Genomic DNA, 24,854 nt, shown 5'->3' on the forward strand with positions numbered 1-24,854 from the left:
GCCGATGCTGTAGAATAATATTTACCGAATGAAGACTACAGAGCAGGCACGTTATATCCACTTTGCCCTTCCCTCATCACAGGCCTGTGAGCTTGGTGTTATCTCCATAATATCTCCATGTGTGGAAACACAGAGGCTAAGAAATTTGTTCCAGAAAGGGCTGGAGCCAGGAGTGAATGCACAGGTGTATCTGACTCCAAGGCCTGTCTCCTTTCCTCTGTTTCACCCTGTGGTGTGTGTGATAACAAGATGCAATGTGGGCACTTCCCTATCGGTTCAATCCTGTCGGTCCAATGGTTAAGACTCCATGCTTCCAGTGCATGGGTTCAGTCCCTGGCTGGGGAATTACTATCCTGCATGCCCCAAGCATGGCCAAAAATAAAAAAAAGATGCAACGTGGACAACTGGGGACCCTGACCCAAATGAGACAAGCCTCATTACAGAGTGTAATTAAGGGTTCACGGAGCAGCGCCCTTCTGAAGAGGCCCTTCCGGACTTTCTTGAATGAATCACCGAGATGTTAGGACACTCCTGCTCTCTGTGAAGCTCTGCCAAAATGCCTCAAAAGTAATGAGTTCATTTAGGCTAAACATTTCCCCTGCAATCTGCTTTAGACTTTAACTGGTTTAGAGTCTTGGAGAGGGCAAAAAAGTCAACAATAGCCCAGTTCCTGGGGAAATATTGCCCATACATTTTATGGATAAAATTTACCTGCTTCAGCCACTTGCTTCTGCCAAATCTGAAGGAAGGAGGAGCAGGGAGGAGGACAGGTGATGTTCTGGCCAGTCCACCAACGAGGAAGCGGTTCATGACTTCCTCCAGAGTTCAGGACTTCTACCAAAGGTTCATGACTAAGAGTCTGAATTACTGAAGCTTTACGGGCCTGGCGGTCCCTCATTCTCACCAAGTCACCGGGGATCCCTACCCCTGCAGGCTCTTGGCTTTTTGACTTTTTCTTCTCGTGCACCATTCCCTTCCTCCCCTCTCGGCAGGCCCCGGGGGCCAGACCTGTGTCCCTCTGCTCTTTGAAGCTGCCTCTATCCCGTTAGATAGAGCGCCTGCCTCTCTCAGTGGAGACCCCAAGCCAAGTCTATTCAGAGCTCCGGGCCTCCTCCCTCCCTGTCGCGTGAAGGGCACAGGTGGGGCTGCCAAGGTCAAACTCCCTCTCACGCCATCCTGGATCCTGTTCTGATCAGCAGGAGCGAGCTCAGAGCGCACAATACAAAGACCACGGAAAACTACCTCCAGATAAATTCACCCCCACCTCCTCAACCATGGCAGAAAACAACATTCTTCACCTCCCAGACTTTCACATCATCTTTGTTTGGCCAGATCCTCTTCTCCAAGAGTAAGGAGGTCTGCCCCTTCTTTGTTCAGACAGGAGCCAGGGGCTACCAGGACCCTTCTCTTGACCCCATCCCTCCTTTTATTCTCTGCACTTGAAAACCAGCTGGCATGGAAGGTGCGAGGGAAGAAGGAAGCAGAGTTAGGAATGGGACAAAAGCTGCCACATCCTTGCTGGCCTCTGTTACCCGCCTCTTTTTCCTAATCCAGTCACTCATCCAATAACCATTTGTTAACACCTACTAGAGGTGGCTCAGATGGTAAAGCGTCTGCCTACAATGCGGGAGACCCGGGTTCGATCCCTGGGTCGGGAAGATCTCCTGGAGAAGGAAATGGCAGCCCACTCCAGTATTCTTGCCTGGAAAATCCCATGGACAGAGGAGCCTGGTAGGCTGCAGTCCGTGATGAGGTCACAAAGAGTTGGACACAACTGAGTAACTTCACTTTTACTTTCACTGATTTTATGGTTTAGAGTGAAAAGTGATAGGGAGGCAGGACTTCTCTGGGGGTCCAGAAGTTAAGACCCTGAGCTTCCAATGCAGGAGGTGTGGGTTTGATCCCTGTTCGGGGAACTGAGATCACACATGCTGTGGGGTGTTGGGCGGGGAGGAGAGTGGCAGGGAGGCAAAATTAAGCAGGAAAGGGCATATGTGCTAGAGAGGTTGAAATGTTAGAGTGGGTAGACAAGGGAAGGCCTTGATGGGGTGATGTCTGAGTCAAGATTTAAGGGAATTGTGAAGGGGCCACATGAACATTTGGGAAAAGAGCATCCCGAGAGAGGGAACAGCAAGTGCAAAGACCCTGAGGCAGGAGGAGGCAGGCGGGGCTGGAGTGGAGTGATGGAGGGGATGGGCAGCAGGGGATGGGTCAGACAACTCAAGGAAGTCAGACTCCATGGGGCTTGGTGGGCCACCACAGAGACTGCGATTTTGCAAGAGCTGCTGGAGGGCTCCAACTGGAAGAGGGACAGGGTTTGTCTTGGGTTTTAATAGGATTCCTCTGGCTTTTGGGTGAGGAATAGACTAAAGGTATCTAGCCCCCACCCACTAAAAGTCTCTGTGACTCTTGACAGTAAGTCCTTCAAGTCTGCCCTCTCCTTAGATCCCCTGTCACCAGGGACAGAAGACATATGGACTCTGGTGGGACAATGTAATTGAAACAAGGCTGGAAACGTGGTCATCCTGGGTTATGGCAGAGCTTGGAAGCCAGACTAAGGAGTTGGGAGTTGATTCAAAGCAGAGGGGAGTCACCTAACTAAAGCCACGCTCAATCACATTAGTCAAAAACCACAGGAAAGCCATTGTGGCAGCCACATGGTGCTAGATACCGTACCCACGCCTCAGGCCACGACCCTGGTGGGCCAGGACTCCTTGTCTCCCTGCTCAGACCGGGGCTCCCTGAGGACAGGAACTTTCTCACCCCCTTCAGTCTCTGCTTGCATCAGCAGGGATAAGACTCTGCATGCCTTACTATCCTCGGGAGCTGAGACGCTGGAGTTGGTAATCAGTCATCAGGTGGGAGGACTCCAGAGTTAGATGAACAGACAGACAGACCATCAGGGACAGGCTGGCGTTTCCAGGGTGGGAGAGGGGCTGTACCTACCTCCCGCCACTGCTTGTTCTCCATCCCTTGAGTATACATGACGCATACTGTGAGGAGAGGAGAGAAAAGAGGGTTAACGCTCCAGGCCAAGAGGAAGATGTGCGCCCCAGGCGGGGAGGGCTCTGGGGGGTCAAGCATCTCAGGACACTCCGTCTTGGTTAGCCTTGTTGGGTCTGGCTGGGGGCGAGGTCAGCTTGGAGTAGAGGGCCTAGAATATGGGGGTCTGGGAGGAGGGTCAGGGCCACTTGAGTCTAGGCCAGAGCAAGTGTGAAGTGTGAGGCAGGTGGACAGGTGGGCCTGAAGGAGGACTGAGCAGCAGAGATGTGGCAGGAGGGAGCATCTGAGACTTGTCTGTCCCTTTAGAGCTCAAGGCGGCCTCATGAGGCCTATTGTTACCATCAGCCCCACTTTCCTGATGGGGAAACTGAGGATCAGAGGAGGCCAATGACCTGTCTGAGGTCATATACTTGAGCGGCATTGCTTAGAGCTAGAACCCTGGGCTCCAAAACCAGTGCTCATGCCCCTAGGCCACAGACATTTGGGGCTCTTAAATGCACAGGTTTCCCTGGGACTGAGACCTTCTGGCCCCAGACACCCTGAGTCCTCCCCACCCGCTTGGTTGTGTTGAGGCTTCACACCCTCCCGCCCCACCAGTTCTCTTTCTGCAGACGGTGTCGATGAAACATCAGACAGCCTTGATGTATGGGAACAGTGCCTCATACACAGTAAGCACTCAGTCCTGGCTCCCGAGTCGGCCACTGTAGTAGCCTTAATGCCATTGTTCACAAAGGAAGCCATAAACAAAACAAAAAGGCAACCTATGGACTGGGAGAAAATACTTGCAAACAGTGTGACCCAACAGGGCTTAATTTCCAAAATATACAGGCAGCTCATGCAGCTCAATGACAAAACAAACAAGCAACCCAATCAAAAACTGAGCAGAAGGTCTAGATAGACATTTCTCCACGGAAGACATACAGATGGCCAATGGGAAAGATGCTCAACATTGCTTATTATCGGAGAAATGCAAATCAAAACTACAGTGAGGGTGTCACCTCACACCAGTCAGAATGGACATCACAAAGAAGTCTACAAGTACCAAGTGCTGGAGAAGATGTGGAGAAAAGGGAACCTTCCCACACTGTTGGTAGGAATGTAAATTGGTGCAGCCGCCATGGAAAACTGTATGGAGGTTTCTTAAAAAACTAAAAACAGAGTTGATGTAAGATCCTGCAATCCCATTCTTGGGAATATATCTGGAGAAAACTCTAATTTGAAAAGATACATGCACCCCAGTACATGTACTATAGCACTATTTACAATAGCCAAGACATGGATACAACCTAAATGTCCATGGACAGGGGAATGGGTACAGAAGATGTGGTACATATATTCAATGGACTATGACTCAGCCATAAAAAAGAATGAAAGTTTGCAGCAACACAGAGATGGTCCTACTGAGAGAAGCAAGCCAAACCGAGAAAGACATATATCATATGATAATATTTATACATGGAATCTAAAAAATTATACACATGAATTTATTTACAAAACAGAAATAGACTTACAGACACAGAAAACAAATTTATGGTTACCAAAGGGGAAGGTAAGTCAGGGGAGGGATAAATCAGGAGTTTGGGATTACTACTATATATAAAAGAGATGAATAACAAGATCTTACTGTAGGGCACAGGGAAGTATATTCACTATCTTATAATAAAATATCATGGAAAAGGACAAAATAAGCCAAACATAATGCAGTTGTTATTGTTTTTACTGTTACTACTGTCAGAGCAGGACTTACGTGGGTCAGACTTGGAGAACATGTCTTTGTCCAAAAGGTTCCTGAAAGAGGGGGAGAGAGAGCAGAAGTTAGCACAGCCTCGGGATCTCAGGGAATTCAGGCTGTTACTGAGACCCAGAGGCAGCCTTGGGCTTGGCTTCAGGCAAACAGGAAGCAGGAGGCCGCCCCTGCATGGTTTAGTAGGGCTCATTAGAGCTGAGTGGGCCCACGAGGTTGCTCAGCTCAGCCTTCCTAGGGTGCTTGCTGCTCCCTACCTCTCACCCCCACCCCCACGCACTCCTGTGGACCCCGGTACCCTAGCTTGCACAGCCCCTTGCTCTTGGGCCAAATCCCAACTTGCCCAATGTTCTAAAAATTCTCTTCTAGAAATTCTCCTTTTACCACTTTTCTGTCTCTGAAAAAATAAAACGAGATCAAGCCATCAAAACTTCTCCATTCACTGTTCCATTCTCCCAGGGCTCTACTTAGAGCCAGTTGACTCGATCATCTCCCCTGTGCCTAAGGATTAATTAATGACACCTCCCAGGAGATGCAGACTCATTTGAACAGGGTCCTTCGGTGATCAAGGCCAGAGCGCACACATGGCCCTAACAATCAGACTTGAAGTCATGCAGTAAGATGGTGGACACAACAGGGAATTCCGTGGTGCTCTCATTGCCAGGGTTCAGTCCCTGGTTGGGGAACGAAGCTCCTGCCAGCAACGTGGCATGGCCAACAACAAAAAAAGATGATGTAGCATTGAAACATGTATATTATCAAGTGTGAAACAGATTGCCAGTCCTGGTTGGATGCATGAGACAAGTGCTCAGGGCTGGTGCAATGGGATGACCCAGAGGGATGGGATGGGGAGGGAGGCGGGAGGGGGATTCAGGATGGGGAACACATGTAAATCCATGGCTGATTCATGTCAATGTATAGCAAAAGCCACTACAATATTGTAAAGTAATTAGCCTCCAACTAATAAAAATAAATGAAAAAAAAAAGATGGACACAGTGTTTGGGGGCAGAGAGACAGGTGTGGATCCCCCTCCCACCCTGCCTCTGTGCGATCACAGCTCCCACTCACTGAGCCCCAGGCACTGCGCTCAGTACTGGGCAAATATTAGCTCCCAGTCCTCTGGGGGTCCTGCAAGGTCAGTGCCTGGGAGGCAGGATCCCATCTAACAGGGGCAATTGGGCAAGCCTGCACGTCCGCGTCCCTCACTGCACAGTGACCTGCTGCTGTCCTTGTGTAGGAAACAACATGGCCCGACGGAAACCTGGTCTCCGGCTGGGAAGTGACTCCACCTCTCTGGGCCGGTTTCCTCATCTGTACAGCAGAGAGTACCAGCTTTGAAGGTTGCCGATGCTCGGCCTTCCCTCCCTCCTCAACCCTCAGAGTCCCCGTCCACATCCACAGTTTCCTCCTGCTTCTCTTCCAAGGGCTCTCCCAGGTGGACAGGGTTGCAAATAACCAGGGAGTTGACACTCCCTGGGGCAGCCTTCAGCCAATGATGGGCAGGAGTTGGGGCATCAATGCCCAGTTTCCTCACTCCCCACCACTCCCCGCAGATCGCTCTGTGTCCCACACAGCCCCCCAGAGGGGCCTGCCAGGAGACTTGCTCCTTGAAGACGCTTGTTGACTCCGGCAAGGGCTTCATTGTTGAAGGGGCGTCCTGCGAGCCGCCCCCCACCCCTGCTGCCGCCCGCCTGTTGGTGCTACTGACTCCTTCCTACACTGCCCTAGAGTCACGCTTTGCCCGTGCCAACCACCTCATCCATGTCCCACCTCCCTCTCAGATGTCCCCGGGGGTCTTGTCATCCCCCTTCTCCACTCCCATGCCCCACTCCCCACAACAGGCCCCTCGTACCCTTTCCCCAGAGAGGAGAAACCAGACACTGGGCTATGTGGCTTCCTGCCAGCCAACTCCCAGTATCAGAGCCGGATTATCTGTTATCAGTTTATCTGTTATCTGTGATTATCAGTTTATCTGTTATCTGTGATCAGATAACAGATAAACCTTCAGGATTATCTTCTCCCTGAGGAGGGGGAGACTGAGACCCAGGGAGGGACAGGGCATGGCCAGCAGTGGTAGAGCCAGAGAGGTCTAGAAGGAGACCTTCCCCCAAGTCACCAACACTGAAGCCATCAGCAGAGACAGCTTGTCTGGACACCTTGACCCACAGCCAGCCCCACCCCCAACTCTGAGGTGGGACCCCAAGACCAACCTACAGACAGACAGACAGACAGACACAGCAGCCTCCTGTGACAGTACACAGCATGCTCTGCTTCCAGGGAGGCCCAGACTGTGCTGGCCCATCATTCCAGCTCTGGTTCCCGACAGATTCCCATCCTCTGCTCCAGTCTCCTCACTCAGGGGCCTCTCCCCAAAGGTAGCTACCCTGCTAGCCCTCCGGGACCCCAAAGGCAGAGAACCCCTCTATTGGCCCCCACTGCCCCTCTACCAAACCTGCTCCCAGCAGCAGTCACTTTGGAAACCATCTGATAAACTTCCCAGCCCTCTGCAGTGAGCATCAGCTGAAACGACACATACAGGCGGCTCTGAAAAGCAGGCAGCAGGAGCCACAGGTAAGACACCACCTATATATATGTGTGCTCATCCACACACACTGAGGTGGGCTGGTCTGTTCCCAGGTGGACCCTCCCCTCCTCCCTGTGCTAGATTCAGAGCAGGAGTGTTGGTCTGGAATTATACAAAATGCCTAAAGTCCAAAGATGACTCTGCAGCGGTGGAACTGAGGCACGGTGAGAAGCTGGAAAGTCATAAAGAAGATTGGGGGTTGGGGGAGTAGGGGGACTTCTCTTCTCAAGCAAGTGCTGAGGTTTATCTTTGAATTCTATAATGAAGTTCTGTAATTACATAAAGTCCTCGAATGTCCAAGCTAGAAGGGACCTCAGAGGTCACCTTTTCTAATTCCTTTATAAATCAGGAATGTGAGACTCAGAGAGAAGGCAACTGACTTCTAGGTATCTTTCAAGTTTAGTTCTGGAACTCAGGTTCAGTCATGTCTAGGTGAGAGAGAGAGTGAAACTCTGGATTCCAGCCTAGATATGGGCGTGTGTGTGTGTGTGTGTGTGTGTGTGTGTGTGTGTGTGAGCGAGCGCACATGAAAGAAAGAGAAAGTGAGAGAAAGAGACACAGATATGGAGTTTTATCTTCCAAAAGAAGCAGATGGGGCGTGCCTGGGCGATGGGGATTCTCCTGGTGAGTGCACCCGGTTGGACTAAGAAATAGAAGCCAGCCACCTAGCTTCGGTGGCTCCCTGCCCAGTGACCTTGGACTCTCACTGAGACTCAGGGTCATCCTGGCCATGGTCCTGAGGATAATGCACACCTGCTTCCCTCTGTTCTGTTGAGATTATCCTCACCCTCCTTCCAGAAGCATTCCTATTCGTTCTAAACTCTGCCTTCCCTGGACAGACACTGACCGACAACTATTTCCTCGGAACGTTCTCTGGCCTGTACTGTGCTATATTCTCTGGCTTGTAGGACCCATGACCATACTCGGCACACCCTGGACTGCAAAATCAGGGTGCCTCTGTCTCCCACGCTCCGAAGGGCTGCTGAGAGTTGGTCACGACTGAAGTCCCTTGGCACACACACACACTGTCTCTCACATGGGCAGGGACTCCAGCTCTGCTCCAGGCCAACCCAGCACTGGACTCAGAGTAGGGCCCTGGCAAGTCGGGTGGGTGAAGGAAAACCAAAAGGAATGGCCAGACGGGTGAGCGAGGCTCTTGTTTCCCCACAGGGTCACGCTCAGGGCCGGCCCCTGTACTTCCACTTAGCTGCAGAGTCTGAGGGTTAAGTGTGTGGGCTGCAGTCACACGAGCTGGGTTCACATCCCCCCTCTGAACAAGTCACTTGCCTTCCTTGTGCCTCTGTTTCCCCATCTGTAAAATGGAGTTATAAATAGCTCTGCCTTTAAGACTGCTGTGATGCCCTGGGACATGGTGAGGCTCATCAGACAGTTGAGTCATCGTCGGCCTGGTGCTGAGCACAGCGGTCACTCTCCTGGTGCGTGCTCAGGTTCACTTGATGACGAAGGAGGGGCAGGAGGAGCGACACAAGCCACTTCTACACTCAGAAGTCCAAGGAAGCCCATCCCATCACATACACTCCCGGTTTCCCATGGGGCTGATGCGCTGAGAGCCCAAGGCTCAGACATGGTGACTGACTTGCCCACAGGCGCAGGGGAAGCAAGAAGCCATGGGCTAAAAAACCCAGATCTTCTACCATGAAGCAGGGCTCAAACTGCAAGAACACAAAGACACCAGACCACAAGTGCTTTTCTCCAGTCATTGGAGAACTCACAGAGACTTTCTTTCCAACAGGCAAAATACGTGTTTTTTCCCCAAAAGCATAAAATACTTCAGCTGTCCAAGCTGTAACCTAAAGCTTGGCTTCTTTTGTTCCTTAAATCAAGGTCAAGGAGTCGAGGCCAACGCTCTTTTCCTCACTGCTCTCCCCTCAGAATAATTTCTGAAACAGTTGCAGGAAGAATGACCATGCACTGGGCAGTGAGGGGAGAAGACCCAAGCAAAGACAGAAAACACTGGAAAAGCCAAAATGAGAATTCCCACCAAGTACTAAAGGATGGAGCCTGAGGGGGACACCTTCCCGAGGAGGGGCTTAAAAGAGTCAGAACAGAAGGTGAGGCTCTCTAGTCAGAAAGAGGAAGAGACACAGGGAGTCTCAGTCTGAGGAAAAACAGTAATGCCGCCAGGAAGCTACAATCTGAGAGGGGGACACAGCCCTGCCCTCAGGAAGCCCCATCGGAGGGGAAACAGTCTTGCCTCAACCAGCCTGAATTTGAGAGGAAGCACAGCCTCAGGCAGATCAGATCTGAGAGGATACAGAGCCAGATCCTCAGGGAGCCCCAGTCTGAGAGGAGACACGGCCCTCCCTCAGGGAGCCCCAGTCTGAGGGAGACATGGCCCTCCCTCAGGGAGCCCCAGTCTGAGGGGAGACACAGACCAGCCCCCAGGGAGCCCCAGTCTGAGGGGAGACACAGCCCCGCCTCAGGGAGCCCCAGTCTGAGGGGAGACACGGCCCCGCCTCAGGGAGCCCCAGTCTGAGGGGAGACACAGTCCTGCCCTCAGGGAGCCCCAGTCTGAGGGGGTGGTCACATTTCCTCTGAGCTAAATTGCTGGGTGAACTGATTATCACATCTTCAGTCTTTAAGCAAAGTCTACTACGGGCTTCCCAGGTGCCTCAGTGGTAAAGAATCGGCCTGCCAATGCAAGAGACCCAGGAGATGTAGGTTTGATCCCTGGATCAGGAAGCTCTACTGGAGGAGGAAATGGTAACCCACTCCAGTATTCTTGCTTGGAGAATCCCCATGGACAGGGGAGCCTGGCAGGCTATAGTCCATAGGGTCACAAAGAGTCAGACACAACTGAGCGACTAGGCATGCATGCAGACAAAGCCCATACATGCTCCATGGATTTACTAGCAATAACTCTTGATACAGAATAGAAGGAAACACTCCAAGAGGATGTATCTCAGCTTTTCTTGACTGTAGGTCCCTAATTGAGGTCCACGAATCCCTTTAAACTATTAGCAAAATGTGGCATATTGATCTGTATGGACACATCCTTCTTTTGGAGAGTTTTCATCACATTCCCAAAGAGGTTAATGCGGTTCAAAAGGCCAGGGAAATATGGTTTAGCTTCTTTCCAACAGCCTCCCTAAGCATCCCTGCAATCTCTGGCAAAAAGCTGGTGGTGATGAGCACATAACTTGCATCTTCAATCCTGGGTCCAGAACCCAGCTCTTTCTGTGTTATCTAGGACCTCACTTAGTCTGCCTGTGCCTCTGTATCCCCATCTGTAAAGTGGGAGAAATCAAGTCCGTCTCTCCTACGAGTTTTCTGAGAATTAATAGAGTTCATATATGCAACACAGGACAGTGTCCGGCACACAGTAATTTGCAGTTCAGTGCCTGGCATACAATGTTATTGTTGTTCAGTCATGTCTGACTCTTCACAACCCCAATGGACAGCAGCACAACAGGCTCCCCTGATCTTCACCATCTCCCGGAGTTTGCTCAAACTCATGTCCATCCAACCATCTTGTCCTCTGTCATCCCCTTCTCCTCATGCCCTCAATCTTTCCCAGCATCAGGGTGTTTTCCAATGAGTCGGCTCTTTGCATCAAGTGGCTGAAGCATTGGAGCTTCAGCTTCAGCATCAGTCCTTCCAATGAACACCCAGGACTGATTTCCTTTAGGATGGACTGGTTGGATCTCCTTGCAGTCCAAGGGACTCTCAAGAGTCTTCTCCAACACCACAATTTGAAAGCACCAATTCTTCTGTGTTCAGCCTTCTTTATGGTCCAACTCTTATATCCATACATGACTACTGGATCCTTTGACCACATGGACCTTTGTGGGCAAAGTGATGTCTGTGCTGTTTAATACGCAGGCATACAATAAGTGCTCACAAAAGCCCTATGGAGGATAAGGTGTCTTGTAGGGATTCCCTGTGTTCTCCCCTCTCTGTTCCCTAAATGCTGGGCTTGATCAGGACCGTGAGCACCTGCATGTCCTCAGCCCATCACTGCCCATCTCCTTCATGGAGGAGAGCAGACTGGGGCAAGTGAGTTACTATCAGGGAGAAACAGGAATCCTAAAGAGGCTGGAGAGACCCCAGAGCTGGAGGGGCCTGCTAGAAGCACCCTATTTCTCTATTGAACAATTCAACACCAAACATCTGGTCAACCCCCAGTAGGCAGCCGGTGCGAGAGGGCCACATTACCCATGGATATGTGTGTGTGCTTAGTCTCTCAGTTGTATCTGACTCTGCGACCCCATGAACTGTAGCCCACTAGGCTCCTCTGTCCATGGGGATTCTCCAGACAAGAATACTGGCGTGGCCATGCCCTCCTCCAGGGGGCCTTCCCAACCCACAGATCGAACCCAAGTCGCCCGCATTGCAGGCAGCTTCTTTCCCATCTGAGCCACCAGGAAAGACCAAGAATACTGGAGTGGGTAGCCTATCCCTTCTCCAGGGGATCTTTCCGATCCAGGTACCAAACCGGGGTCTCCTGCATTGCAGGCAGATTCTTTACCAGTTGAGCTACCAGGGAAGCCCAGTCATGGATATAATCTGCATCAAATCCTTTGTTGGGTACTTAACCTGTGACACCCTATTCACTCTACGTAGCAATGCAGGGAGGCAGACATTGTCTCCTTTTATAGGGAAGATAGCTGGGGCTGGGGTGTGCCAGTGTCCCCCAGCTTAGCTGGAGCACTGAGATTGAACTCTGAAGCTGGAGCCCCTTCAGAGGTGCTATGGGGAGGCGGGGGTGCCTGTGTTACCAAAACCCAGGGTCTCCCAAATCCCCACCCCAGCCAGCAGTGACCCTCACAGCCTCACTCCCCGATTTCCCGTCCCCTAGCTTCATCAGGGCTGCTCGCAAAGGAACAGCTGAAGAGAAGTGGAGGGCTTTCCATCTCTCCCTGCTCTGCTCCCTGTCCTAACAGGCAGAAGTAATCTCAGGAAAGGCAAGGAGGGAGCTGGGGAGGAGAGGGACCTTGGCACCCAGCCCCTGGCACTCGCCCATCTCCCCTTTCAGATCCTGTTCCACACGCCCGTGCACTGTCTCTGTGCCAAGCAACCTCGCCAAGGTCTAAAAAGCAATTTTCACATGGCTTAGAGAGCTCTCCTTCCTGGAGCTATTTGCATTTTTGTTATTATTAATTATTGTAATAATTGTCCCTCCTAAGCTGCGTGACTGAGGAAAAGAGCCTGAGCTCTGCCTCAGATCCATTCAAACTAGAATCTCCACACTGCCACATGGTAATTCTGTGACCCTGAACAAGCTACTTACTTAACCTCAGTTTCCTCATCAGTGCATGCAGTCACATACCTGTCCTGTGAAGTTGTGAAGCCAGTAGCTTACAATAGAAATGTAGGCAGTACTTCCTTATGCCCCCTCCTATCCCATTCATCAAGTCTTAAAATTTCTCCTATTGGGAGCTTCAGGCACTATGCAAGGCCAGCAGAGGGGACTGTGGGGAGACAGAGGAGATATTAGGGGACAGAGGCACCTTGCAATATTTTGGAATCACCCTAAAGTCTTTTTGTCTTGACCAGGAAACTGGCAGAAAAAGACGTTGTCAAGAGTCCAGCCAAGCTATGCTTGGAAAATCAGTCCCCAGTCACTTAACACTGGCTGTCTACTAAACGCAGGAAAATCTGAGGACCCCAAACTCTAGGCCCCTTTTAGCCTCAGGGATCTCAGGGAACCTATGGGTCACTTGGAAAGCCTCCTCCTTGTTGCAGAGGCCACGGCTGTCCAATCTACAAATATTCCTCACTTCCTTCCTAACAGAATCCACACCAGTTCAGGTATCTGATGCGGCTGCCCTGAAGTCAGAGAAGGTAGGCTCCTGTCCCTTGTTGCTGTTGACTGATTGTGTAACCCCAGAAAGATATACACTGAAACACCACCCCTCATTGTGCTGGTATTTGGAGACAGGTCTTAGGAGGTAATTAGTGTCATTTGAGGTCAGGAGGGTGGGTCCTTCATGATGGGAATAGTGCCCTTATAAGAAGAGCTTGCTCTAGCTCTCACTTTCAGGTTCGTGCTGAAGGCCTGCTTCCTAGGCTACACACGGGAAAAAAAAAAAAAAAAAGAAAAAAAAAGAAAAAAAAGAAAAAGAAAAAAAAAAAAGAAAAAAAAAAAAAAAAAAAAAAAAAAAAAAAAAAAAAAAAAAAAAAAAAAAAAGAAGAGCCTGCTCTAGCTCTCACTTTCTCTTTCTGCCATGTGAGAACAATGAGAAGGTGGCCATCTGAAGCCAGGAAGAGAGTCCTCACCAGAATGTGACAACCTGATCTTGGACTTCTATCCTTGAAAACTGTGAGAAACAAATTTCTCTTGTTTAAGCCACCCAGTCTATGGTATTTTGTTACGCCAGCCCAAACTGACTAATATACTGGTCTAGGGGTGGACATGAAACCTGGCTCTGGCCACTGAGATAGAAGGGAAAGTCTGCTGAGACATTTTTGAGAAGAATTGTGCTTTCTAGATTAAAAAAGAACTTTTCAAAGAGAGGTCTTTGGCCCTATGTCTTGCTTCCTGTCTTTGGATGCTGTTGTGATGCCTAGAACAGAGGCAATTATTCCATAACAACAAGGTCCACCTTTTGGATGACGACAAGACAGAAGGGCAGTTGGGTGCTTAGGCAAAGTGAGCAGACAAATCAGAACTGAGAAGACCTTCTTACAGATTCCTTGTGATTTGAGAAAAATAAAGGTATTTTGGGTTTGATCCACTATCAGAATTCCTGTTACTTATAGCCAAAGCATTTCTAACTAAACCTGATTCCTCTGTGCCCCAAAGCTTGTTCCACCTATTCCCCTCACCTCCTCTCCACTCTCTCTCCCCAGTGGTAGGTCATCTCTAGCGATGGCCTTAAGTCTGAGCAGAGAGAACAGGGGGCTGGGAGAGGACAGATGATAAGTTGCTACTTTATAGTCTGGATGCCGTGGAAAGCCAGCTGCCATTCTGTGACTCTCTTTGGCCTCTGCTCCCTAGAGATTCCTCTGGATTTGCCTCTTAGAATCAAAGGCATCACTGAGCAAGAACGCCTCTTTCATCTCTGGAGATAGAGTACCTACTTCTTGGTTGCATCTGCCATGGTTGGAACCCGGGCCCTATTGCAATCCTCATCATTGGACACCCTAATCCTCAACGTGAAGAAGCTCTCAAGGTTTTGAAGTCTGAGGAAACTGGATTTGGATCCCTTTTTCTAAAACACACTAACCGCACAGCCTTGGGCTGGTTCCTGAACCTGAGCCCTGATCTCCTAATCAGCGAAAAGGGAAAATACGATTATCCAGTTCACAGGATGGTTGTAAGGTTAAAAAAGATGCAGTCATTGTGGTAGGTAGAAATTCAAGAGGGTCCCCAAGATTCCCACGCCTGCTATAAAAGCCTGCACAATCCCTTCCCCTTGAGTGTGAGTGGGAATATGATAGGATGCTCACTCCTGTTACTTTACGTTAAGTCACAGACTCTGGAGAGATTTATCCCACTGGTTTTGAAGAAGCAGGCTGCCATGCTATGAGAGGCCCACATGGCTAGGATCCGAGTGTGGCCTGTAGGAGCTAAGAGCCCCAGTCCGATAACCAAAATGTACACAGGACTTTCATCTTATAGCTGCAAGGAATTAAACTCTGCCAACAACTTAAAAGAGCTTGGCTTGGACCCCAAGTCTCAGATGAGATCATAGCCCCTGCACACACCTCGATTTCAGCCTGGAGAGACCCAGAGCAGAGAAGCCAGCTGTGCTGTATCTGAGCTGCTGACCCTACAGAAACGGTAAGATAATAAACGGCCGTTGTTTTAAGCCCTAGGATTGTGGTGATTTGTTACGCAGCAATTGAAAACTAATAAAAATCATCTGAGTTTGGACCAAATTGCTATTTGGGTAGGTTAAAAACAGTTGAGTCTAGGCAACTGCATGTGGTTCAGCTTAATACAGATGTTAAGTGCCTAGCATGTAGTAAGCACTCAATAAATCCCACCGTTATTATTCCCCTGGCTCCTCTAAATGGTATCTTGACATATTCAGTGGCTGGTTACATCTCTTCCCCAGCACTGGCTCTGACAGCTCCCACACTGCCCCCAGGCCCCCTCCTTCCCCCAAACCACCCTCACCCTGCCTGTCAGAAGACAGCGTTCTGAGCCCATTTACACCCTTTCTGAGAGGCTGAGGGCACCGCTCTGGAGCTAGGCTGCCTCTCTAGCCCTAGGGCAGCAAAATGCCAACCTGAACAGACAGCAGAAAACAACGTCTCTGGGGCAGAGGCAACAGCTGCCCACCAGCCCCACGTCTGCTGCAGGGGCGTGGGCAGCTGCTTGGGCAACCCCAGCAGGGCTAAGCCACCAGCCGCCTCTAGGCTGTCCCCTCTTTGCCTCTCCTGCTGGTGTCAGGAACCCCGCCATGTAGAACTGTGCATTGCTTCTGCCAGCAAGACCCCGGGGAAGTGCACAGGTTTCTGTTACATAAAAAATGCAAATTGCCCTTTCTAACCAACACGCTGGTCTGGATCCCTGCATCAGACGAGGCATAGAGAAATAGTGGGGGCCTTGGGAACAGGGCACTGGAGAAATGAGCTTTTTATGTTGTTTTTGACAGGTAAGTTTTGATTGGGTCTGCAGGGAGACTACAAAAGTCAGGGAAGGTCTGAAACAGACCATCAGAGGAGGGAGAAGCTCGGGGCTCACACTTTCTACGATGTCTGCTGGAATCCGGTTTCACAAACCATTATTCCCAAAACAACTCCTCAGAGTCTCTAAATGCACACCGTTTGTCAAATATATGTCAATAAAGCTGGGAGTGGGGGAAACAGAACTTCCTAGATGGATCAGATCTCCAAGACCCACACAAACCAGCTATAGAGACAGATTTTTATTTATTTTCAGGTGTCAAATAACAGGCACATAAATTACTATTCCTGGATTAATCCATTGAATCCTTCTACTGTGATAAGGATTATTACACTTCCTTTACAGATGAGGAAACCATGGCCCAAATTAAGTACTTTACCCAGGGTCACAGGGATTGAACCCAGGCAGACAGACCCCACAGACTCATGGTCTTAAGCACTAAGCCAGATAAAAAGAGGCTTTAAAATCTTTGACCCTGAGTTTACCAAAGGAGGAGAAGGGAGTGACAGAGGATGAAATGGTTGGATGGCATCACTGACTTTGTGGACATGAGTTTGAGCAAGCTCCGAGAGATGGTGATGGACAGGGAAGCCTGGGACCACGCTGCAGTCCATGGGGTCACAAAGGGTCGACGTGAATGAACAACTAAACAACAACATTTCCAAAATCAGTCAAAACAGTTATTTGGGAGTAGACAGTAAAGAACCTGCCTGCAATGCAGAACTGGGTTCAATCCCTGGGTAGGAAAGATGCCCTGGAGAAGAGAATGGCAACCCACTCCAGTATTCTTGCCTGGAGAATTCCACGGACAGAGGGGCCTGGTGGGCTACAGTCCATGGGGTCACAAACAGTTGGACAAGACTGAGTGACTAACAAAAACACACATACACAGACTATAGATCAGCCCAGGAAATACCAACACGAAGAATCAGAGGCCGAAACACGTCCACCCCACAGTGTCATCTGCCTGCAGCAGAGGCTTGGGTGGGCATCCACTGTGGTCCTGGGCTGGGGCTTACACGTGTCCCCGTGCCAAGCAGCGCGGCTCAGCTAGCAGTGTCCTAGCATAGGCATGGTGCAGGGTCAGTTCCTCCCTCAGGCAACAGCAGAGACCTCCGAGGGCTGCAGGGGTGGCAGGGGCCTTCCTAAGAAGCAGAGAGGGAAGGGAACTAGCTCCCAGGACAGTTTCCAGTTCCGTTGAAACGCTGGCCCCCTCATCCTGAGATGCCTGCTCTGAAGCCCTCTGGAACTCAGTCCATCAACACCTTTGCCTGCCCTATTATTCCCTGCCCACAGCAGCTGTCACCTAGATGCTCAGGGCAGGGGCATCCCATAACCTCCTCCCCCAGGGCTCAGTCAACGCTGACCATGGAATGCAACGGGAGAGGCCAGGACTTCCAGTAATTGGTGGCCATGGGGTATAGAATATGCTGGAGAAAGCCATTCGGTGCAGCTCTCCCTCCTCCCCCTCCTCCTCCTTTTCCTTTCTTCTCTCTCCCTCTCTCAGTCTGTTCTAGAGACTGGATAGTTGGACTTGGTTGAGGCAAAGAGATGGATTGATGATTTCAAGCCCACCCACATTGTGCTCTTGCCTGCTCTCTGTTCCGGGTGATTCCTCCCTTCACCCCTTCCTACCAGAACCCCATTTTCCCCACCCTCTGGCTTCGGGGAGGGTGGCAGAGCAGGGCCTGGGTCATGCCCTCCCCAGCCTGATATCCCATGAAAAGGAATAAGCATCAGGGTTGATCCCAGAACCACATCCCCCAGGAACTCAACTGCATCCCTGGGTACCACCTAGGCCAAAGGTTTGAGTCTTTGGATACCTCGACTTTCAGAGAGTAAACAGGAGGGGCCAAGTGCTACTGCCTTACAGTAATCATTGTAGCTATTTAATGAGCACCTACTGTATGTGAAGCAAATGGAAAGCAGCATGCTGGACCTTCATGATCCTCTACTCCTGTAAGTTAATTCCTCCAACAGGATTTATTGAGGATCTGCTACGTGCCAGCCATGCTTCCAAGCATGTGAGCTACCTTGGCAAGTAAGGTTTCTCAAAGAATATGGGACCTCCTAGGGCTGCAGGTGGTTTGCACTTGACAAATGGGAGAAATCGAGGCTAAAAGTTTGCCCCAGGTGGTGGAGCAGATTCCATCTTAAGGTGTCTCATCCAAAGCCACGGTGCCCTCTGCCCTCTGCCTCCTCTCCCTGCCCTGGAAGGAGAGGGTTCATGAATCAGAGTCAGAGTGGGGACTCCCACTTCCACAAAGAAAAAAGAGAGAGAAAGAAAGAAAAAAAAAAAAACAGTTACTTTAGGGGAAGAGGAATGAAGTCTATACACCCGAGATGTCTTCAGAGGTTTTAGGCTCAGTATGTGAGAGACCCCCTGGCCCAGGCTGAGTGCTCAGAACTCAGTGGACGCCTGAGGCAGTGATTTGGGTTGGGTGTCCCATGGGTGAGAAGGACGGCTGGAAGTGGGGAGCATGAGGCCACGCTTTTCAGGATGGGGGGGCGGAGACATAAACTGGCAGAGATGAAAACCGGGTGAGATCTGATGGAGAAGGTGCCGTTCAGAGGTTCTGGGGTGAAAAGGACCCTGAGACAGCTCTGACAAAGGCATGATTGAAGGCTGGGCTGGGAAGGAGTGTCAGGCCATGTGCCCACAGGGGAGGCGAGGGTGGGCTGGGGCAGCTGCGGACGGCTGAGGAGCTGAGACCCAAGTAACAGGCCATCAGGAGTCTCCAGCAGAGTAATGACAAGATGCAAATGGTCTTGGGAGATGATTCTGACAAAACTGTGTGGGACCATGGGGCAGAAAGGTGCGAGTTATCACAGGAGCCCCCAGAAGGGCCTTAACACTAGGGGACAGCAATGTTCGACCGCATCAGCTCTCACTCCTACTCCCCTAACCCCCATTCCCGCTCCCCGAATCCTTCCTCTTTCACACCCCAGTCCAGCTCCTCTGGTTCATCTACACACACCTCCCCAGGGCCACAACTTGGGAATACAGGGTTGGGGGGGTGCCACAAAAATGGGTGAAACATCCGACCAAAGAGAGGCCTGGAAGAGGATGGGGCAGGCAATTTGGGACAAGTGCACACCCGGGACCCCAAAGATGCTGTTGGTCACTCTGGGCAGGGGAATGGCATCTCCTGCAGAGGTGGGGTCTGCACCGACCACAGTGCTCCTCACAGCCCCCGCAAGGCAGTCACCCTAGGCCAGTCTCAGGGTGACTGCACTAGGGGAGACATCCCCCCTAGCCCACCTGTGCCCTCACTGCTTGGGGCAGCCTTCCTCTCAAATGGAAGAACCTGGGGGAGACCCAGCTCCGATGGCCCCCGCCCCAGGTGACTCCCAAAGCCTGTGTGACCTGGCTGAGGATTTAGGGGTGGGAGCCCACAAAAACTCTCCTCTCCCTCCCCTGCTGGACTCTAAACTTCCACACTCAGTGTCCTAGTCCTTTGGCTTAAGATTTTGTACCCCAGTTATTGTTTTTTTAATGGTGCCACTTCGAGTTGTTATCAGTCATCCACAGCTCAGCATGAGTGAGCCAATCTGATCCTTTCCCAAGAGTCGGTTTTGCTGTTGGAGGTGAAGAAAGGCTTTAGGATCCTGGGGTCTAGAAGCGGGGGGCGGGGTGGGGGGGGGGGGGAAGGGAGGGAGGAGAGGGTGGGGGTGTTGGGAGAAAGGAGAGGGGAGAAGACAGGGAAGGAGGGCGCAGAAGGCAGCGGCTGGGCACGCCTGGGAGGGATGAGGCAAATCCTCTCTTCCCCACTTGGGGAGGGGACGATCAGAAATAGACGGCGTGAAGACCCTGCTGTGTTCGTTCACTACCTCCCTCTCCCCCCTCGGGCTCCCGGATCCCTACCCCCGTGTCTTCTCATCTCCTCGCAACATCAGCCCGGAGTGCAAACTTTCCCGGATAAGACCCCGAGCCTGGCTTCCCATTCCGCCTTCGCCACCCGTGGCTGGGCAGGGGCTCTCGCCCGACAGGCAGAGGGGCGTCCAGGAGACGAGCACGCTCTGGAAGGGGGCGCAAGGAGGTAGACGGGGCTCCGGTCCAGGGGCGGGGCAGGGGGACCCGGACAGTGGGCGGCTCACCTGCAGGACACGGTGATCTCCACCTTGGTGGCCGGGATGCTGCCCGCCAAGGAGTCGAACTCGCTCAGCGACGCCATGTCCTCGGGCTGTTCCATAGCCCACCGCGCCCCCCACCCCAAATTAGTCAATCCCTGCGCGATTCACGCCTCCTCCGGAGCAACGGAAACCCTGGGCTCTCCCCCCAACTACGGAGCCGGGGCTGGGCGGCAAAGGGAGGGGAGAGGAGAGCGAAGAGGGGGCGTGGGAAGTGAGAGAGGGAAGGGGGCGGAGGGAGCGGGGGCCGAGGAGAGAGGAGGGGGTGCGGGTGACGCCGCGAGGAGGCTGGGGACCCAGTGTTGAGGGGCAAAGCGCTCAGGGAGCTGGGGCGCAGCGGAGAGAGGCGGAGGGGCGCGAGGCGAGGGCGCCGGGAGGGACGCGCGGAGTGGTGGAGAGAGCACCGGGAAAGGGGCGGGGAGCTCGGGGTGGGGGCAGAAGGGGTGCAGGAGAGGGAGAGGGGGTGTGGGGGGTCGAGTGGAGCTCGGGCTGCGGGGGCGGCGGGACTCAGGCAGCGCGGAGCGAGCCCGGAGCTCCCGGGCTGCGGCGCCACTCGCTGGGTCTCCGCGCGGGCGGCGGCGAGGCTGGGGACGCGGCTCCGAGCGCCACCTCCTCGGCTCGGGCTCTGGCTCCGGGGCGCCCGGGCTGCGGGAAAATCAAATCTGCCCGAAGCCGCCGCCTCCCGCCACCCGGGGCGGGCCGCTTGCGGGGTCCGCGAGCGCCGGAGGGGGCGCCCGCAGGGGCCGGGGCGGGGCCGCGGGCGGGGTCTGCGCGCGAGTGTGTGTGCGAGCGTGTGAATCTGTGTGTGTGTGTGTGCGTGTGGCGGGCGTGGGGACGCGGTTCCAGATGCTGGGAGCCTGGGGGGTGACGGCTAGAGATTGTCTCGGCCGTGCGCGTCTTCGTCTGCGCCCGCGCTCCACTCCCCACCTCCCGGAGGGTCTCGGTATCCGGGGAGCCAGAGGGGTGTCTGAACCTAGGAACATCTGTTTGGGAAGGGTCTCTGCGGAGCGGGGGGTGGGGAGGGACCTGTGCCCAGAGACAGCATCTCCCCCAGAGGTTTGGGGGGGTCTCTGCTGAGGGTGCGCCCCAACGCGGGGGAGGGAGCGGGTCTCGGTCCAGAAACAGATTTTACGCCCTGGGGAAGCGTGTGGGGCCGACCCCAGTGCCCGGAGGGGCCGCCTCAGTGAGGGTCCCTAGGCCTAGGCAGCGTGGGTACCCGGGCGCTCCCCCATCCGCCTCTGCCCCCGGCCGGGCCTGGCCACGCGGAGTCGGCCGCCTAAGCCACGCGACAGCGCCCTCCCCACCCCCGGCCCGTCGTGACCACACGGCTTAGCCAGCCCCCGGGTCTAGAAGCTTCCTCCAAGCAGGCAGAGGGCGGCCCGAGCTCCCAGGGCTTCTCTGCAACCTGCACCAAGTAGGCGCCTGCTGTGTGCCTGGCTCTGATCGCAGTCAGGGGAGCGAGGAGAGAGTTGAGACCTCTCTCTGGAGGCCCCGCTCCCAGCCTGGCCCCTTGCGGCTCCACTCTGCCCCGGTTTAGCCCTCCTGGGTGGGCCTGGGTTTGCAGCGCTGTGGCGTCTCTCCAAGGCTTCTCAGAGAGACTCTTCCCTAGGAAATCTCCCGCGGCCCCTCCTCAGCCTGAATCTCAGCTTTACTGAGCTAGAACCTCCTCTTCCCCATGGCCCCGGCATTTGGAGCGGACGCGCCTCTCCGCCGGGGAAGGGTCCTGCGGGGGATGAGAAGCCTGAGACCGGCTCTGGGAAAGCCGCGCCCTCCGGGCCTGGCTTTGGCAGCTGGGCCTTAACCCACGCTCGGAGATTCTGTTTGAAGTCAATTCCCAGAACCTCGGATACAGCCAGAGTCAAAGATAAATATAAGAACACATTCGTCAGCCTGGGTTAAGTGTTTTCCGTTTACCCATGGCTCAGAATCAGCTGGGCTAGGTTCTGTGACCTGGGACCCGACAGCAAGAACAAAGAGGAGATGCCCAGGGTGGTGGGTTGCTGCGGGATGGAAAGGTCCCTTTCTCTGGTTTGGGCTTAAGACCCTGTCTCCACCAAGAATAAGTTGGGCCTCCTTTACCAAGAGATGCAGAACTGGGCTTGCAATCTCTGTGTCCTCCACTCCCTGCTTTCCCCCACATAGCTGTCCTAGACATGCTCCAAACATACTTGTGAAATATGTTATCCATTGGTTCTACCAGTGTTTACAGAGTACCCACTCTGTGTCTGACCAGGTGCTGGGTTCCCTTGGAAAACTTCCTTGGTAACAATAATAACCACCATTTTGTTTTCAAAGAGCCTACCCTGGGCCAGACACCATGATTAATTTTTTTTAATACTATTTGTGTACTATAAAATTTCACCATTTTAAAGTATACAATTCAATGGTTTTAATATACTTACAAGGACTGTGCATGATTATAAATTCTCAAAATAAGTATAGGTGTGAGATATTATTTCAGGGGAGTTAAGTAACTTTCCTACAATCACCCAGCTGGGAACTGGCAGAGTGAGAATTTGAAGCCTGGCCGTTGAGACCAAAGCCTGACTCTGAGCAGAGGTCTTGATTGTCTCTTAGGATGGAGCCAGGTGCTGAAGGGTCTTAAAAACCATCCATAGGAATTCCCTGGTGCTTTAGCAGCTAAGATTCCATGCTCCCAATGTAAGGGACCTGGGGTTCAATCCTTGGTCAGGGAGCTAGATCCCACATGCCGCAACTAAAGAGTTCTCATGCTGCAACTAAGACCCAGTGCAGCCAAATAAATAAATAAATATATTTAAAAAAAACAGCCATCCAAATGTTCATCGCAGCAGTGTTTATAATAGCCAGGACATGGAAGTAATCTAGATGCCCATCAGCAGACAAATAGATAAGGAAGCTATGGTACATATACACAATGGAATATTACTCAGCCATTAAAAAGGATTCATTTGAATCAATTCTAATGAGATGGATGAAACTGGAGCCCATTATACAGAGTGAAGTAAGCCAGAAAGATAAAGGCCAATACAGTATACTAATGCATATATATGGAATTTAAAAAGATGGTAATGATAACCCTATATGCAAAACAGAAAAAGAGACACAGATGTACAGAACAGACTTTTGGACTCTGTGGGAGAAGGCGAGGGTGGGATGTTCTGAGAGAATAACATTGAAACAAGTATACTACCAAGGGTGAAACAGATCACCAGCCCAGGTTGGATGCATGAGACAAGTGCTCAGGGCTGGTGCACTGGGAAGACCCAGAGGGATGGGGTGGGGAGGGAGGTGGGAGGGGGGATCAGGATGGGGAGCACATGTAACTCCATGGCTGATCCATGTCAATGTATGGCAAAAACTCACTACAATATTGTGAAGTAATTAGCCTCCAACTAATAAAAATAAATGAAAAAAAAACAAAAACAAAACAGCCATCCAGGAGATTAGGTCCAGTTGAGGAGGACAACAGTGGATGTCATTGCAGCTTGTTGAGCAGGTGAATGGTGAGACTGAAGTTCTACCATGTAACCTTGTAATGTTACGGCATTGGGCATAGCAGCCCCTGTGTCTCGTTCTAGAAAGATTCTGGAATTTGTTTCTCTCCATTCCCTTTTTTTTTTTTTTCTGTTTTATTCACTGATTTATTTCTTTTTAAAATACTTTTAAAAAATTGGAATATAATTGCTTTACACTGTTGTGTTACTTTCTGCTGTGTGTTCATGCGTGCTCAGTCGTGTCCGACTCTGCGACCCTATGGAATGTAGCCCTCCAGGCTCCTCTGTCCATGGGATTCTCCAGGCAGGAATACTGGAGTGGGTTGCCATGCCCTCCTCCAGGGGATCTTCCTGACCCAGGGATCGAACCCGTGTCTTCCGTGTCTTCTGCATCGGAGGCAGATTCTTTACCACTTAGCCACCCGGGGAGCCCTAGTTTCTGCTGTACATCGAAATGAATCATTTTTATGTGTACATATATCCCCTCCTTCTTGGACCTCCCTCCCACCCCACCTCCCCTATCCCATCCCTCTAGGTCATCACAGAGCGCTGAGCTGAGCTCTCTGCTATACAACAGCTTCCCACTAGCGATCTGTTTTATACACAATAGTCTGTGTATGTCAATCCCAATCTCCCAGTTCATCCCACCCTCCCGTCCCCCACTGTGTCCACATGCCTGTTCTCTGCATCTATGTCTCTGTTCCTGCCCCGCAAATAGTTTCATCTGTACCATTTTTCCAGATTCCACATATATGCATTAATATATGGTGTTTATTTTTCTTTTACTCTCTCTTAGTTATTGCATTTCCATCGTGGCTCTTTGGGGGAAAAATTATATTGGGCAACTTCTTTGTGCCAGGCGCCATCTCAGTCTCAGAGAATAAAAAGGTGATGAAAAGGACATAGTATTTGTCCCCAGAGAGTTCCCAGGCCAGTGGGGACCCCAAGACATGCAGAAAATAAATCACGGTGCAGCAAAAGCAGTGCTGATGAGGTAGACATAAAGGGCCAGGGCCACAAAGAAGAGTGGCCACTAGTTCTTCCCCAGGAGTGGGTGCAAGGGAGGCTCAGAAGAAATTGCAAAAAGGAGGTGATACTGAGATGGACATTGAAGATGATGTCTGTTTGCTTCCCTTAAAAGCTGACCCTGAGAGAAAGCTTTAAATGTGAGTAGTTTATTTGGGAGATGAAGGAAATGCCATGTGGGGAGTGTGGAGGTGAGGCGGGGCAGGCAGCCAATAAGGGTGGTTTATCAAACCGGTTATCCCTGCGGGCAACTAGGCTCACTCCCACTGAGGCGCTCTGGGAGACCACGC

The 24,854-nt window shown here is 51.8% G+C and overlaps 1 protein-coding gene across 3 annotated transcripts in view; it reads right to left on the minus strand.

Annotated features, from left to right (window-relative positions):
- Positions 1–20,527, minus strand: part of CPNE5 (copine 5) — a 103,732-nt gene extending 83,205 nt beyond the window's left edge. The window contains exons 1-3 of one of the 3 annotated variants that reach the window (XM_043907319.1): positions 20,030–20,527; positions 4,751–4,791; positions 2,947–2,993 (exon numbers count right to left, since the gene is read on the minus strand). In XM_043907319.1, coding sequence (XP_043763254.1) covers positions 2,947–2,993; positions 4,751–4,791; positions 20,030–20,124 — 183 coding nt within the window. In that variant the 5' untranslated portion in view covers positions 20,125–20,527. The remainder of the gene's footprint in view (positions 1–2,946; positions 2,994–4,750; positions 4,792–20,029) is intronic. The other 2 variants (XM_043907317.1, XM_043907318.1) reach the window with 2 other exon arrangements.
- Positions 20,528–24,854: the final 4,327 nt, after the last annotated feature.

Source organism: Cervus elaphus, chromosome 7 (assembly GCF_910594005.1).
Source record: "Cervus elaphus chromosome 7, mCerEla1.1, whole genome shotgun sequence".
Taxonomy (NCBI): Eukaryota; Metazoa; Chordata; class Mammalia; order Artiodactyla; family Cervidae; genus Cervus; species Cervus elaphus.